Source organism: Crassostrea angulata, chromosome 4 (genome assembly GCF_025612915.1).
Source record: "Crassostrea angulata isolate pt1a10 chromosome 4, ASM2561291v2, whole genome shotgun sequence".
In the NCBI taxonomy this organism is placed as follows: domain Eukaryota; kingdom Metazoa; phylum Mollusca; class Bivalvia; order Ostreida; family Ostreidae; genus Magallana; species Magallana angulata.
The window spans coordinates 19,837,427-19,850,784 of record NC_069114.1 but is presented as its reverse complement, the minus strand read 5'-3'; the positions used below and the strand labels follow the sequence as shown (position 1 = coordinate 19,850,784).

The 13,358-nt window shown below is 32.5% G+C and overlaps 1 protein-coding gene across 24 annotated transcripts in view; it reads left to right on the top strand.

The window, feature by feature from the left end:
* The window catches only part of LOC128180318 (dedicator of cytokinesis protein 9-like), a 56,049-nt gene that overhangs the window by 22,555 nt on the left and 20,136 nt on the right, over window positions 1-13,358 (top strand). For 18 of the 24 annotated variants that reach the window (XR_008243209.1, XM_052848313.1, XM_052848324.1 and 15 more), the window contains 11 exons: window positions 1,143-1,196; window positions 2,075-2,190; window positions 2,299-2,368; window positions 2,615-2,821; window positions 3,694-3,840; window positions 4,223-4,306; window positions 4,929-5,037; window positions 5,675-5,689; window positions 7,876-8,054; window positions 8,577-8,829; window positions 9,180-9,312. Coding sequence is in view for 23 of the 24 variants with exons in the window: in XM_052848313.1 (XP_052704273.1) it covers window positions 1,143-1,196; window positions 2,075-2,190; window positions 2,299-2,368; window positions 2,615-2,821; window positions 3,694-3,840; window positions 4,223-4,306; window positions 4,929-5,037; window positions 5,675-5,689; window positions 7,876-8,054; window positions 8,577-8,829; window positions 9,180-9,312 (1,367 nt within the window). In the remaining variant the exon portion in view is untranslated. The remainder of the gene's footprint in view (window positions 1-1,142; window positions 1,197-2,074; window positions 2,191-2,298; window positions 2,369-2,614; window positions 2,822-3,693; window positions 3,841-4,222; window positions 4,307-4,928; window positions 5,038-5,674; window positions 5,690-7,875; window positions 8,055-8,576; window positions 8,830-9,179; window positions 9,313-13,358) is intronic. The other 6 variants (XM_052848336.1, XM_052848316.1, XM_052848335.1 and 3 more) reach the window with 3 other exon arrangements.

Below are 13,358 nucleotides of genomic sequence, written 5' to 3'. Positions count from 1 at the left end.
GTACTGTTGATAATGGCAATCTCATGTAGTATGTATACTTACATGATCAATTGAAATATCTGTGGTTTCATTAATATTCAAGGGTATCAATTTTCGTGGGTAAAGTGAAAATCACAGTTTCAAGGATACGTGAATTCGTGGCCAATGACCCCATTAATACAAAATGTTAATAGAAATTGCATTTCAATGAACATTTAATTTCATGGATCAACTTAAAAACCAAATCCACAAAAATTAGCATTCAACGAATATTGATGAAACCACAGTACTACATGACAAAGTCAAATGATTGGATACCTTTGTACAAACCTTCACACATCACTGTTGACTGTAAGTGATATAGATAGCCTAGCTAATATGTTGTTATTGTATGATGACAATTTATGGCATACACAGTTAGGCATGCTATAAAATTGGTGAATTTTATTGTTAAATTTCTTTTTTTAGAAGACTAGATTGTGACTAGGTTATATTTGGTGCAAAATACATGTGTATGTAAATATTTATAACATAAAATATATTTTTTTTATTTTGTGTATCTCATTATCTAGTAGAAGGAAATATTTATACACTTAATATTATTAACCTGAATTGTTTATGATTTTTAGCCACATTTTGGGGTATTTTATTCATATCACTATCTCCACCAGTTTAACGTTTCACGTAGCGCATTAACTTTGGTATCTCTGTCAGCTTTGTCCGTAACATTTCAAAAGCCTGCTATGAATTTTCTTCTGAAAATGTGATTTTAAAATTTTAGAATTTTTGAACTTCCAATTGTTAATAAAAAAGTTGGAAAATAGCACTGCATGTCAATAAATGTGCAAAAGCTTTAAAGACAGATTATTAATTCTGATCACTTCTTCAATGCTTAAAGCATCATGGATTTTATTGACATATAGTTAATAGATCATTTTCAATGAGTCAAAATCAAAAGAACTGGGAGTTTTTTAAATATGTGAATATGTATAAGTCTTTGAACTATTTAGAAGTGTAAGTCAAAAAATACATGAATATGTTATATTAATTTATACATTTTAAGAATAATGTGGGGTTTGTTCAGTAGGTGCACACTGCACATACATCATTTGTTCTTTTATATGATTAATGATGCTAAATGGTAATACTGTGTCACATAACAGCTTGACAAGCCTACCCTGGATTTGGAGAAAACCTTTCTATCAAATTCTACTAAGGTAACATTTCTTAGAGATTTCACCTCCCACTTCAACTGAATATTGTGAATGACAACCAAAACCAATATTTAACACCTAAAAAAAACAACATAAAAGTGCATTTTGGAATGACCCATACATTGATATATATTTATATAATTATAATATTGATATTTATAATTGATATATTAAGATTTAATAGCAATTTTCCCTGTTGATACCAAATTTGTGCTTTTATGTGCACATACCGTTTTATCCGCAAGTTTTGAGATTTATCTTGATTAGAGAACATTATTGCAGTGAAAGTACATGTATCATGTCACTTAGCCAAATTGAATACATTTTGAGACTGATACACAGTGTGAATATTGATAGAACTATGTTAGATCTTTGGTCACTGCGTTACTGCACATCTGCGTGATTAGTACTAGCATACACTGCAGATAACATCTAGTTTGCTTTTATCCACACTTTTAAAATGAAAAACAACAAAAAACATTATCATTAGGAACATCTTTAAAGAAATACATGGTCATCGGTTTGAGTTTAAGTGATTTTTTTTTTTCTTGCTTTTGGATAATAACAGGTAAAGGGTATTTTGTTCATTTGCTTGCTGATCTAAGTTATCAATGAAAGCTTTGAAACAAAATAAATAATGGCATGAATAAATTAGCTGAATGTGACAATGTATTTTAATTATGAAATTTAATTAACATGGTATTATTGCTGTTTTGCAAAGAAATTTAAATTTCATTGTTGTCAAATGCAAGAAAGGTATGGTATCTTTTCATACACCTTGGTTAAATGATTACATATAATATTTATATCTACTTCCACGTAACTACTGACTGATCTTCAGAGATGTATATATCAGCTGTGCTTGACCTCTGTCTTTACAGTCCCTCCATGCTGTGGATGTGCTGACGTACGTCCAGTTTCTACCCACCCTGTTAAACCAGCTCTTCTCCCTGCTTGTGAAGACAGTCAGCGACGACGTCGCCCTCAATGTGGTCAAGTGAGCACTCCCTTAAACTTGTAATCAGTTCTTCAATATTAAGATAAAAGAGATTAATGTTGATGCTGATTATGATATTTTGTTTGTTCATTGGAAATTTTTTTGTAGGGTTCTAATCCACATTGTGTCGGAGGTTTCTCTTGTTGACAAACAAGATGCTCTCAAGAGTTATGTCAAGGTTGGTATATTTAAGTCAACAGTTTCACGTTATATATATGTGAAGAAAATTCGTTTAAAACATATACCTCCATATGAATTAAATTGAGTAACTTTAGGGGCTTTTTTGTGCAAGAATATTTTGAAGTTATGATATGGAGTAAAATTTTCTTTTCTTACATGATAGAAACTAATCATAGAAACTGAGTACCTTTTGTGTTGGTTATTTTGTGAGAGAGACTGACTACCTGTGTTGTATGTGTTGCAGTATGTATTTAGCCCTGAGCCCGTCCCTAAGGGCACCAAGGGGGCCCAGACGGTACACGAGGAGCTAGCCAAGAACCTGACCACCATCCTACGGCCGGCTAATGCCGACAACGTGGTGGTCTGTAAGTTCCTGAAGTATTCCTGGTTCTTCTTTGAGATCCTGATCAAGAGCATGGCTCTCTACCTCATTAGTACCGACAGGATCAAGGTCGGTACTTTATTTTAGTATTACTCTATTGTATTGACTACTATTCTGCTCATTTTGCAGGGAAAATTGATATAGTTTTGCAAAGTTTTAGTTGGTAGAAAAAATTAAACAATTGGGGGCGATATCATATGTCAATGAATTATGTCAGTGTCCACAAAATAGCAGTACTGCATTTACCCTGAAGGAGTTTTTGGTCTGTTTTGCATCACAGTTTAAAAATAAACAATACTTTGGCCCTTAATTTTTACAATTTTGAATATACCTATTTAAGCATTAATTGCAATTTGGTTTATATTGTTAGTTAAAAAATTAACTTGGTTTTACATTTTTGGTTTTGTAAAATTAAGAGTAGTACTAAAGTTCCTTTCTTTCAGATCTCTAAGTATTTAAGAGTATTGCTAGGATATACGTGTATCAAGTCATTATTGATGTCAATGTTTTAGTGTTCTTACTGCAATTGTAGAAGACATTATATAAATAGTGCCTGTTTGGGAGGGTAACTGTTGAAATTGACACCCTGAAAAAACCATTGTCAACCGACGCGAAGCGGAGGTTGACAATGGTTTTTGAGGGGTGTCAATTTCAACAGTTACCCTCCCAAACAGGCACTATTTATTTTATTATACTGAATGTCTTAATTTTAAAGAAAATTTTACTGCTCTTATACAGAAATAAAGTTAATTCTACGGCGAACCGTACGCGCATAATTTATGCGCATGTATCAATTTGTTGTGTTACCCGTTGCCAAGTTTATTGCTAACGCTGAGGGTAATAGAACGGATTACCAACTGCGTCTAAACCAATCAGATTTCAGTATTTAACATGAAAGTATAATAATAAAAAATGTACTTTTGTTTTATTTCATCTAACAGATGCCAAGGAATGAGCGGTTTACAGCAGATTACCAGTACAGAATACAGAACCTACTACAAACACTGACCCCCAATATCATACAGAAGCAGAGGGAAATGCCCCGCGAAACCAAGATAGCCAATCAGAGCCTAGCCATGTTTGTAAAGGTGACCAAATTAAAAAATTTTCAACTGATAAAGAATTGTGACTTTATGAAAATTAATTTATGAAAGAATAGCTATGAAATCATAAGATATAATCATTCAATATCAATCTGTTGTGAAAGAAAAAAAAAACATATGATTATTATAAAGGTATTTTTCAAGAGTTGGTTCATTTTGTAAACGTGGTAGATGTTAAGATTCTTTGTATAGTACATATGGTTATGTGAAGGGAGATGTTGAAAGGACACATATTTAAAGAACAATGAAACTGAGAAAGCATGCATGTATGTATATTTTGTCACAATGTATTGTACATGTAGTGGCATTTAATGATGAAAATCGTATGGTATGGCTTTGAGACAGTGTGAGTCCTACTTTATTGTAGCGCTGTTTTACTCTGATGGACAGAGGATTTGTATTCAAGAATATATCTGCCTATGTGGAACAGTTTGGACCTGGAGACTCCAAGGTAAAATATGTGTATACAAATCAAACTGTGGACAGATATTGGCATCATTATCACTATCAGTTATTTTGAAGGGTTTTTTTAGTACTTTTAACCAAAATTCTGTTGGCATGGGAGAAATATTCCTGACTTTCATGTGTACGACTTGAGAATATGTTGTTGTCTTGCACCCACTATCATAAATTAATATGAAATTGAGCCTCAATTGCAAAAAAGTTTTTTGTAAACCAATTTGAAATCTATGGGTGGTGAAATGGAATACTGTAAACGTATTATATTTTGCGTGTACGATATTTGGCAGAAATTAGTTTTTGAACAAGTTGGCGTGGATTTGAATTAACGTTTTCCTGAATGTGACTGTTGTTATACATTTATGCATGGCATTTAGCGATATACTTGATTTACCAAAAGTATCGTTCCGCCGAAAGCGCTAAATAGAATACACAGCCAAATGTAGTACGTTTACAGTAGTGGCTAGAAAATGTTTGCTTACAAGAGACATAATGCAGTCTTTTTGAATCTCAGTCTCTGAAGTACTGTAAAAAGGCCATGAAATTTCTATGGTATAAAATGGTGGTTGCACTTATATATATATGACTGTCTTGCATGTCTGCTGTGCTTTCAGCCCCTGTATGATCTGAAGTTTGAGTTTCTGAGTGAGGTGTGCTCCCACGAACACTACATCCCCCTCTGTCTCCCCATCATGAGGAAAGGCATGATCAAGTCCTTCAAAGGTGAGTGGCTGGACCTTATTTCTGTGTTTATACAAGATAACAAGATAAGGACATTATTAAATGCTGTGTGATTGTCTGAAGATGCAATGTTAGATTTTTTTATTTTTTTTTTGGATAATTTTGAGAACTTTTCTGTTTTTATTAAACAATGTGATGACTATTAAAAAATGTTTTATGTCGGTGTGTGAATTAACAGGATAAAGCTTTCATATGCAGTTTTCCTTTTTACCGATAAGTTGTAAAATTAATAAGGATTTTGAACTTTTGGGGGGCAAAAATTATTGGTAATGGATACCATCTTCCTTTTTTTCTAAACAAAAAAACTTGAAACCAATTGAAAATAAAAATTTTTAAAATTGAAGTAAATCATAAGTTGCATTCTTGACATCTTGAAAAATGGTAATATGCAAAGAGAGCAAATTAAAATCAATTCTAGTGACCAGTTCTCGCTGAGGACCATTTCTCGCCAGTACATTGTGACGTCATTTTTCATATATTATTTTATGTGTTGATAAAATGACGTCACAATGTACTGGCGAGAAATGTTACTCTGCGAGAACTGTTCGCCGCCAGTACAATTGATTGTATTTTAAAAAAAAAAAAAGTTAATTATGAACTTTTTTCCACACTGCTACAGACATCAAATTAGAAGGTAATTTTACACACTACGCTGTAGTATGCAGGTTTTTCAGAAGGATATTTTGTTTCTTCCCCCATCAGTGGCTGCACTTTAACAAAGGCTTGTGTTTGCTTCCAGTGTCCTATGTTGTTTTATCCTCCTTTCAGTGCCTTGTGTAGAATGACAAACAGTCTGCATCTCATTATTTTGTGAAATTGTAACAAAGAAATTACTGTCAAATCACTTGTCATATTTTTTTAATTGTCAGACTTATTTTTAAAAAATCCTGAAAATGACGCATAGAGAATAAGTTATACTGATAAGGCTGGTTATATGTTTCCAAAAGGAAAATAATTATTTTAAGATAGATTTCAAATTTACAACTATTTCTAAATTAAAGATAAGAATTCTTAAGATATGATATAATTCCAAGTACAATTACTGGTACATGTAATATTCATAACAGTTTAAGTTATCAATATTATATATTCATCTTTTTAAGTTACTAAAAGATAAGATCATATTTTACACTTGATTAGCTGTAATTATCATGGAATATACAGTATTCACATTATTGGTAGATACATGTATATTACAATACAAAATATAATTGCATGTATGTGAAGCAGTACGATTAATTCTTAAGATGCATTTAAAAAACACTGATAATTAAAGCAAGTGATTTGTCAGTAATATAAAGATTATTAAGTGAATACCTATAGTCTATGAAATATTTAGATGATTCCATCAGTCTAAGAATGAAAACCCACCCATGCTTGTTGAAAAACTAACTAACAAGTCAATCAATCTCACCGAGGCAGGGAGATTAAAGGTTGCACTTAGTAGATACTGTAGAAATGTGCTTCTTCTTTTTTTACTTTTTCTAGGGCACTTTTGTAAGTTGTTTGTATAATGGTACTAATTAAGATTGGTGTTAGTATCTACCATTATAATACATCATCTATTTCATTTATAATCAGGAATTGATATTTACTGGTATAATCATATCAAGGTGAATATATATACCTGTAACTAGAAGAATATTTTTGGGGTCAAATGTTGATTTATTTGTTAATTATACATGTCAATTAAATCAAACTATACCAGTACAATATGAATGAGCAGGGAATGGGATATTATAGATGTAAATATGAATATGTAAACATACTTCCCTAGCTTTGCATGGTAAGTTTTCCTATACACAAAATTGTATTCATTAATTAAGGCTTTCGAACAAGCTAGGCACAAATTGCAAATCAATGTGTCAGGTTTTATGAATCTGAAAGGGGTTTTATCATTAGGTCAATTTGACATAGTGTATATTGACATTGTAGATATGCACGTAGTGTGTTTGATGATGCATAGATATGCAATGATCCAATTAACAGCATGTTGCTTTTATTTAGCAGTTGTTATGAGTCTTGCATCTCTTTTTATATTTATATATGAACTGTCTATTTTAAAACAGTAAACTGCATTAATCATATAATGCAAAGACTTTTTTATGCGTAACTATTTATTAGATATTTGTAGCATAAACTCTTAATAAATTCTTTCCCTTAATATCCTTTTCATTCCAACATTGAAGTTTAATTTTTTTTGCATGTTTTCCAAATTTTAGGGAAGATATAATCTTAACTGCTATGGAATTTCAAAGTAATATGCCCAAGCATGTTACATGCATAATCAATTCATGCAAAGACTTAAAATTAATAACCATTAAATAAATATAATAAAATATTACAGTTTAAAGAAATAAGGCTGCTTATTCTTGCTTTCCTAATTCAATGGTACAAAATTTCATTTTATTATAAAAGTCAAATGGAAAATGTGAATATTGTCAACTATTTGAAATGGTACGATCTTCTTAGGAACTTCAGTCTATATTATAAACTTCAAAGCCTTTGAATGTGTATTACATGTTCTCTGATTATTATTAGTATATGATTGAGATAAATCCACGAACAATTGGATACAGAATCTAATTCTTTTCTCTCGCATTTTGAAAAATACATTTATGAGGCTATTTGCAGAATATATGCATTCAGTATGTTTTATTCAAAGTTGACAGATTGAAGGATGTGTATGCTCTTTTAAATTATATTTTTTTTCAACTTCATGCATTTATATTTTGAAGCATGTTTTTATATTCAACAATTAACTGTTAATCTATTATGTTAAACAGTCAATGAATTTTTACTACATTCAATGTCTGACAGATCTGAAATGTGACTACACACTGTCCGAGGAGTTCCGAAAGAACCATTACCTTGTGGGATTACTGCTACAGGAGGTTAAGATGTGTATGAACGAGCCCAAAGAGGTCCGAAGGCATGCCATCCACCTGTTGAGGAACCAGATCGCCAAACATTCCTTTGATGATCGATACACTTCCAAGGTTTCCTATTTCATACATTTACATGGCAAAATATGTATAAATGCATGTGTTTGAAATAATTATCGATACATGCACAATAATTGTGATACATAATATTCACATATATATAATTGTAAGGTAAACTTGTTCCAAGAGTTGGATCATGTAGAGTTAATCTGCACCTGGCAAGAGACATATGATCTGTCTTTTTAGATCAATTTACTGTTATAATGAAAAATTTATCATATTCACTTCCATTATTTGCTAAAACAGATTTTGGAATCCATAATATATTACAAATTTAACTTTATGAGCGAAACATGTTTAAACAATGTTTACTATGCATTGCATCATCAAAGAAGTTAGATGATCTGGATTTATAAAACCTCATTGTGGTGATCGGTAAAATCAGATCACAATCTTTGAAATTAAAAGAATAAAAAAAAGAAAAGTAATAGGTCCTGTTACAGTAATGGTTCTTTAATCACAATAAAGCCTTGTATTGAAATTATATGTAATCAAACTCAAACTGATGCTTTACAGACTCTGCAAGGGAGGATAGCAGCATTGTACCTCCCTCTGATCTCCATACTGATGGACCACAAACACCATTTAGTGGAGGACCCCAGTGCCCCGCCCCCCTCTCAGGCCCCAACCATAGTGGTGAACGGGGACGTCCAGTCCGTCAAACAGGAGGGTCGGCCCAGGACCCCCCAGATGAGCCAAAAGTCTGTAACCTTCGATGCTCCAGCGACACAGAGAGAGTCCAAAGTGTTTGCCATGATAGCTGGGCATGGTAAGTTTTTTGATGAAAGAAAAATAACTTAGACTGTAGAAATTTAATTGTTGAAAATATTTCTTGGTCTGAGTCATACTGTTAATGTATCTCTTATGTGTTTATTTATAAATATCATCTACATAGACTCTGTTTTGAATATTAGTTACAATGAACCAGTTTAAAAGCACTGATCAGTCACAAAATAAAGTTGTTGTGAATAAAAGTGGACTTCAATATTTGAGATGAAAAATTATTCAGACAATGTTTTTTGTCCATCTTTTATCAGATAATCAGATAAAATCAATAATATGACTGTTTGGTGGTATTATATTTACTATTTTAGTCATTTTTGTATGCTTACTATGTAGGACCGCCGTTACAATCCCTGTCAGAAATGAAGGCTCAGATGATGAACGGATCAGCTGGTTCCCTCTCCCGAACAAACAGCACTTCCTCTGTCGACAAAACAGAAGTTAAAACCAACGAAAAAGTCCATAGGAGGTACGTGTCATATGTGTGCCAGCAAAAAACAAATGATACATGTGATGTCTTGTGTCTCGTATCTTATTTGTCAGCTCGATCATGAGATAACTATTGCAAAGTTTGACATCATGCAAAAGATTACAGGTAGTTAATATTTGTCAGTTATTTCCAGACTTAACAGGTAGTTAATATTTGTCAGTTATTTCCAGACTTAACAGGTAGTTAATATTTGTCAGTTATTTCCAGACTTAACAGGTAGTTAATATTTGTCAGTTATTTCCAGACTTTCCTTAAGGAGAAAATCTAGTGGACGTAATAAGAGGTGACACAAAATTGCTAAAAGCTTTTGAGTATTTTTTTTTCCATAATTTTGGTTTGTTCTGAATTCAAAATTACTCATCTCTCACTACAAGTACTAAATGTATCTAAATACAACAAGTGTATGGGGGCAGGAGGTCTGCAAGTTTGCTGTGAGACCTTACAATTACTCAATTTCTTCATTATTTATAACATTAATGATGTCACACATATTTTACTATGTGTTACAATATACCTTAATTTCTATCTATATATATGGGGGACATGTAGTTACAGCCAAACCCAAAATGTAAAGTAATTGTTAAAAACTTTGCAAAGATTTATCCTTCAAATCTGTCTTTAATATCTACACATATACCGGTATTTAATTTCTCCAGTGTATTCTTACTATATATGTACCGGTATGTATATACAAGTTATTTAGGAATGCACACTTTTGTACAGACCCTGAAACGTGCTACTACACCAGTTGCACGGTTCGGTTCGTTACGCTTTATGAACGGTACGGTTCGCTTTGTGAACGGTACGGTTCGTTTTGTGAACGGTACGGTTCGCTTTGTGAACGGTACGGTACGCTTTGTGAACGGTACGGTTCGTTTTGTGAACGGTACGGTTCGCTTTGTGAACGGTACGGTACGCTTTGTGAACGGAACGGTTCGCTTCTTGCACGGTACGCTTTGCTAAAAATAGCTGCACGCTTTGTGAACGGTTTGCGCGCTTTATTAATGAGGTAGGCGTGGCCTGAACGCTTTGATTCTCTCCATATAATTTTGTTTAGTTTTTGCCCGATCTACTTCAGCAAGGTGGTAATTATGACAAGAATTTTTCTTTTTTTATATGATATATTACAAAAGAATTTCAATCGATCTATTTAAAATCAGAACGTCCATCCGTTCCCCCGTTTTTGATACGTTGAGAACCGTGTACTCAGTGACAACTAGGAAGCGGGGGTAATTTTAATTTTGATCAGTCTGTTATTATTAGTATTTAATTTAGATTAATGTAATCATTCAGATAGATTAAAAGAACTGTTTGACTTTAATCCGATATATTTTTGTTAATTCAGCGAGCTGTCGATAATTTTACAAAGCATCTTGAGTTTTTATTTCTATACATGTTGAAGTCATTACATACTTCTAATCCATTTAAAATTGCTATAACAAATTGCCCCGACTTTATTCCGATATTTTTTTTAGTTTAGTTTCCTTTATCGTTGTCTTGATTCTCGGCTAGTTTTTATTATTCATAATTCGTATGATCATTCTTTATTGCGTACTACTGTAGTACTACTGCCGATTGCCGATTGTCTTAGTAGATAGACGATATAAAATTAATGGATAGATAAGAAATCTTGAAATCGACTGTTATATAGTTTTTTGACAGGAATTTTTATTCATTTAAATATTAATTCTATGATTTTCTGCACTTGTTTGTATACATAGATCATACCTACATCTAACCCGTCATCGCCTCTCTTATCTGAACTTAGATCGCGTGTATAATCAAAATATGACAATTAGTTTTTGTTTTTCTGTTAAACTATACATGTTCATGTAACATATTTCATACGATATGTACACAACTGGATATACACAACAAGTCAATAACTTTTATTTATATAATGGCGATATTTATCATTCTGTTGAACAAGTGTCCGCTCTTCACTGTATGCATGCGATTTAGCTGACGTTTTACAAATGCTGACTAACCTGTTTATATTTTATTTACCTTTTTACACACATACCTGTTGTAAACAGGACACGAATTAGGAAAAAATACCCAGTAATCAACAAATGAATGTTAAAAGTGTTAAATATATAAGAATTTATCTAGTAACAAAAATAATACGACAGCGAGGGAAAACGACTCTGATCGCCAGTACATGAATTATTGTTGAATAATTTAAAATAGGAACACTCTTTTCAATAAGGATATAAGAAAACATAAAACAAAAACGTTTCATTCGATAATTTTCTTCTAGCCATATAGGAGGAGCCAAGTAGCACGCGGCGCATGGCGTGATCTGTACTGTTATACTTAAACTGATTGACAGGCGAAGCACGTTGAGTCCTGAGATAAAATCCCGCTCAAATGACCAACTATAGAAACCTAAAGCGAAATTTTAAATAATAAAGTTCAGTGATAAAATTTTAATTAAATATTATAATCAACACACAAGTTTTCTCTCTCTCTCTCTCTCTCTCTCTCTCTCTCTCTCTCTCTCTCTCTCTCTGAGGGTGTATGTGATTGTGTGCAAACCATTTGGAAATATTAGATTTTTATTTGTATGAATTGAATTCATTTATTTTAGACTCATGGTTTTCACAACGATTTCAACACAATGACTAAAAGTTTGTACAGCGGACGATGTACATATAGATTGATCTCGACGGTTAAAATTTCGACGCTATTTCACATCACACATATAAGATTGAAAATTAATTTTAAAAGAGCTGTTTTTGTGCTTACAAGTACTTGGTATCTCATTCAACTATTTATGATTTAATTAATCATTTTATTTTTGGTACATTAATGTACCCGGTAAATGACATTTTTATCGCAAGTTAATTAATATGTGAAAATCCCGCATGTATAGAGTCGCTGAATTGTTCCACGGATCCACGCGCCGATATTCTTTCGTGTATTTGTTTGTGTCCATTTCTACAGACGGTTCTTTTGTTTTTTAGAGATTAAGAAAAACCATGAAACTAACAAAGTAGAAGTAAGATATATTCAGACTATACACACGACAGATTGTGATGAGTAACCTAACAGGTGTCCGTGGAAAGGTGTGAATACCGGCATCTCGTGTACACCTATTTAAGCGTCCAAATATACAGAGTTAGTTGTAAAGTACAATAACTGCTAAAAACCAAAGAAAGACAATAACACCTGTTGTGTATAGAACCAAAGATCAGCTTCTGTACACGTGTTTCGCACGAGTGATTTTTGTTCATGTGAAATCACGACGCCATTACCAGCTATGCGGGAAATAAAGTTGAAAGTTATTTTATGGAATGCGTGTACTTTTTTTTCCGTTCAATGCTTGCATTTAATGCATTAAGATTTTGTACATGTATTTATTTACAATTCATCATACATGTATGAGTGATTTTTTGTTCATTTATTGGTACATAAATAGCTCAAGAACAAATCACTCGAGTCACCGGTAATATGTGGTTGTCATTTACATTTTCTGGGTCTGCGTAACTTAAGTCGACATTTTTTTTTTTATTTAAAAAGGATATAAAATTATATATAGATATATTTCAACCTTGTTTAGCCATAGTGTATATATACATTTCTAAACAAACACTCCTTTTCTAACGTTTCGGGTAACGATCTCTCTCTCTCTCTCTCTCTCTCTCTCTCTCTCTCTCTCTCTCTCCCGAGAATCACTTAAAGCTATGTTAAGTCCAGTTTGACCCAATGTTTCAAACATTTCATAAAAATAATCAAAATAGTATAACCACAGATTGTGTGAACGTTAATAGTTTACAATGTTTAAGAAATCGGCGATGCAAGTTTGTCGAAAACCAAAGAAATGGTTACGGTCTAAGAAAGGAAATATTTTTGTGACTGTTTTAATAAGAATAACAGTTTTAAATCTTAGTATGTGTTATCTAATCCCGTATAAAAAATCTAGCAAAATATTGAACTTATCTGGTCAGCGATAATCTCCGTCCGTATTCATCGAAAGACATTAGGTCAATAAGCCATATATGGAAGTTGCACGCTTATTGCAC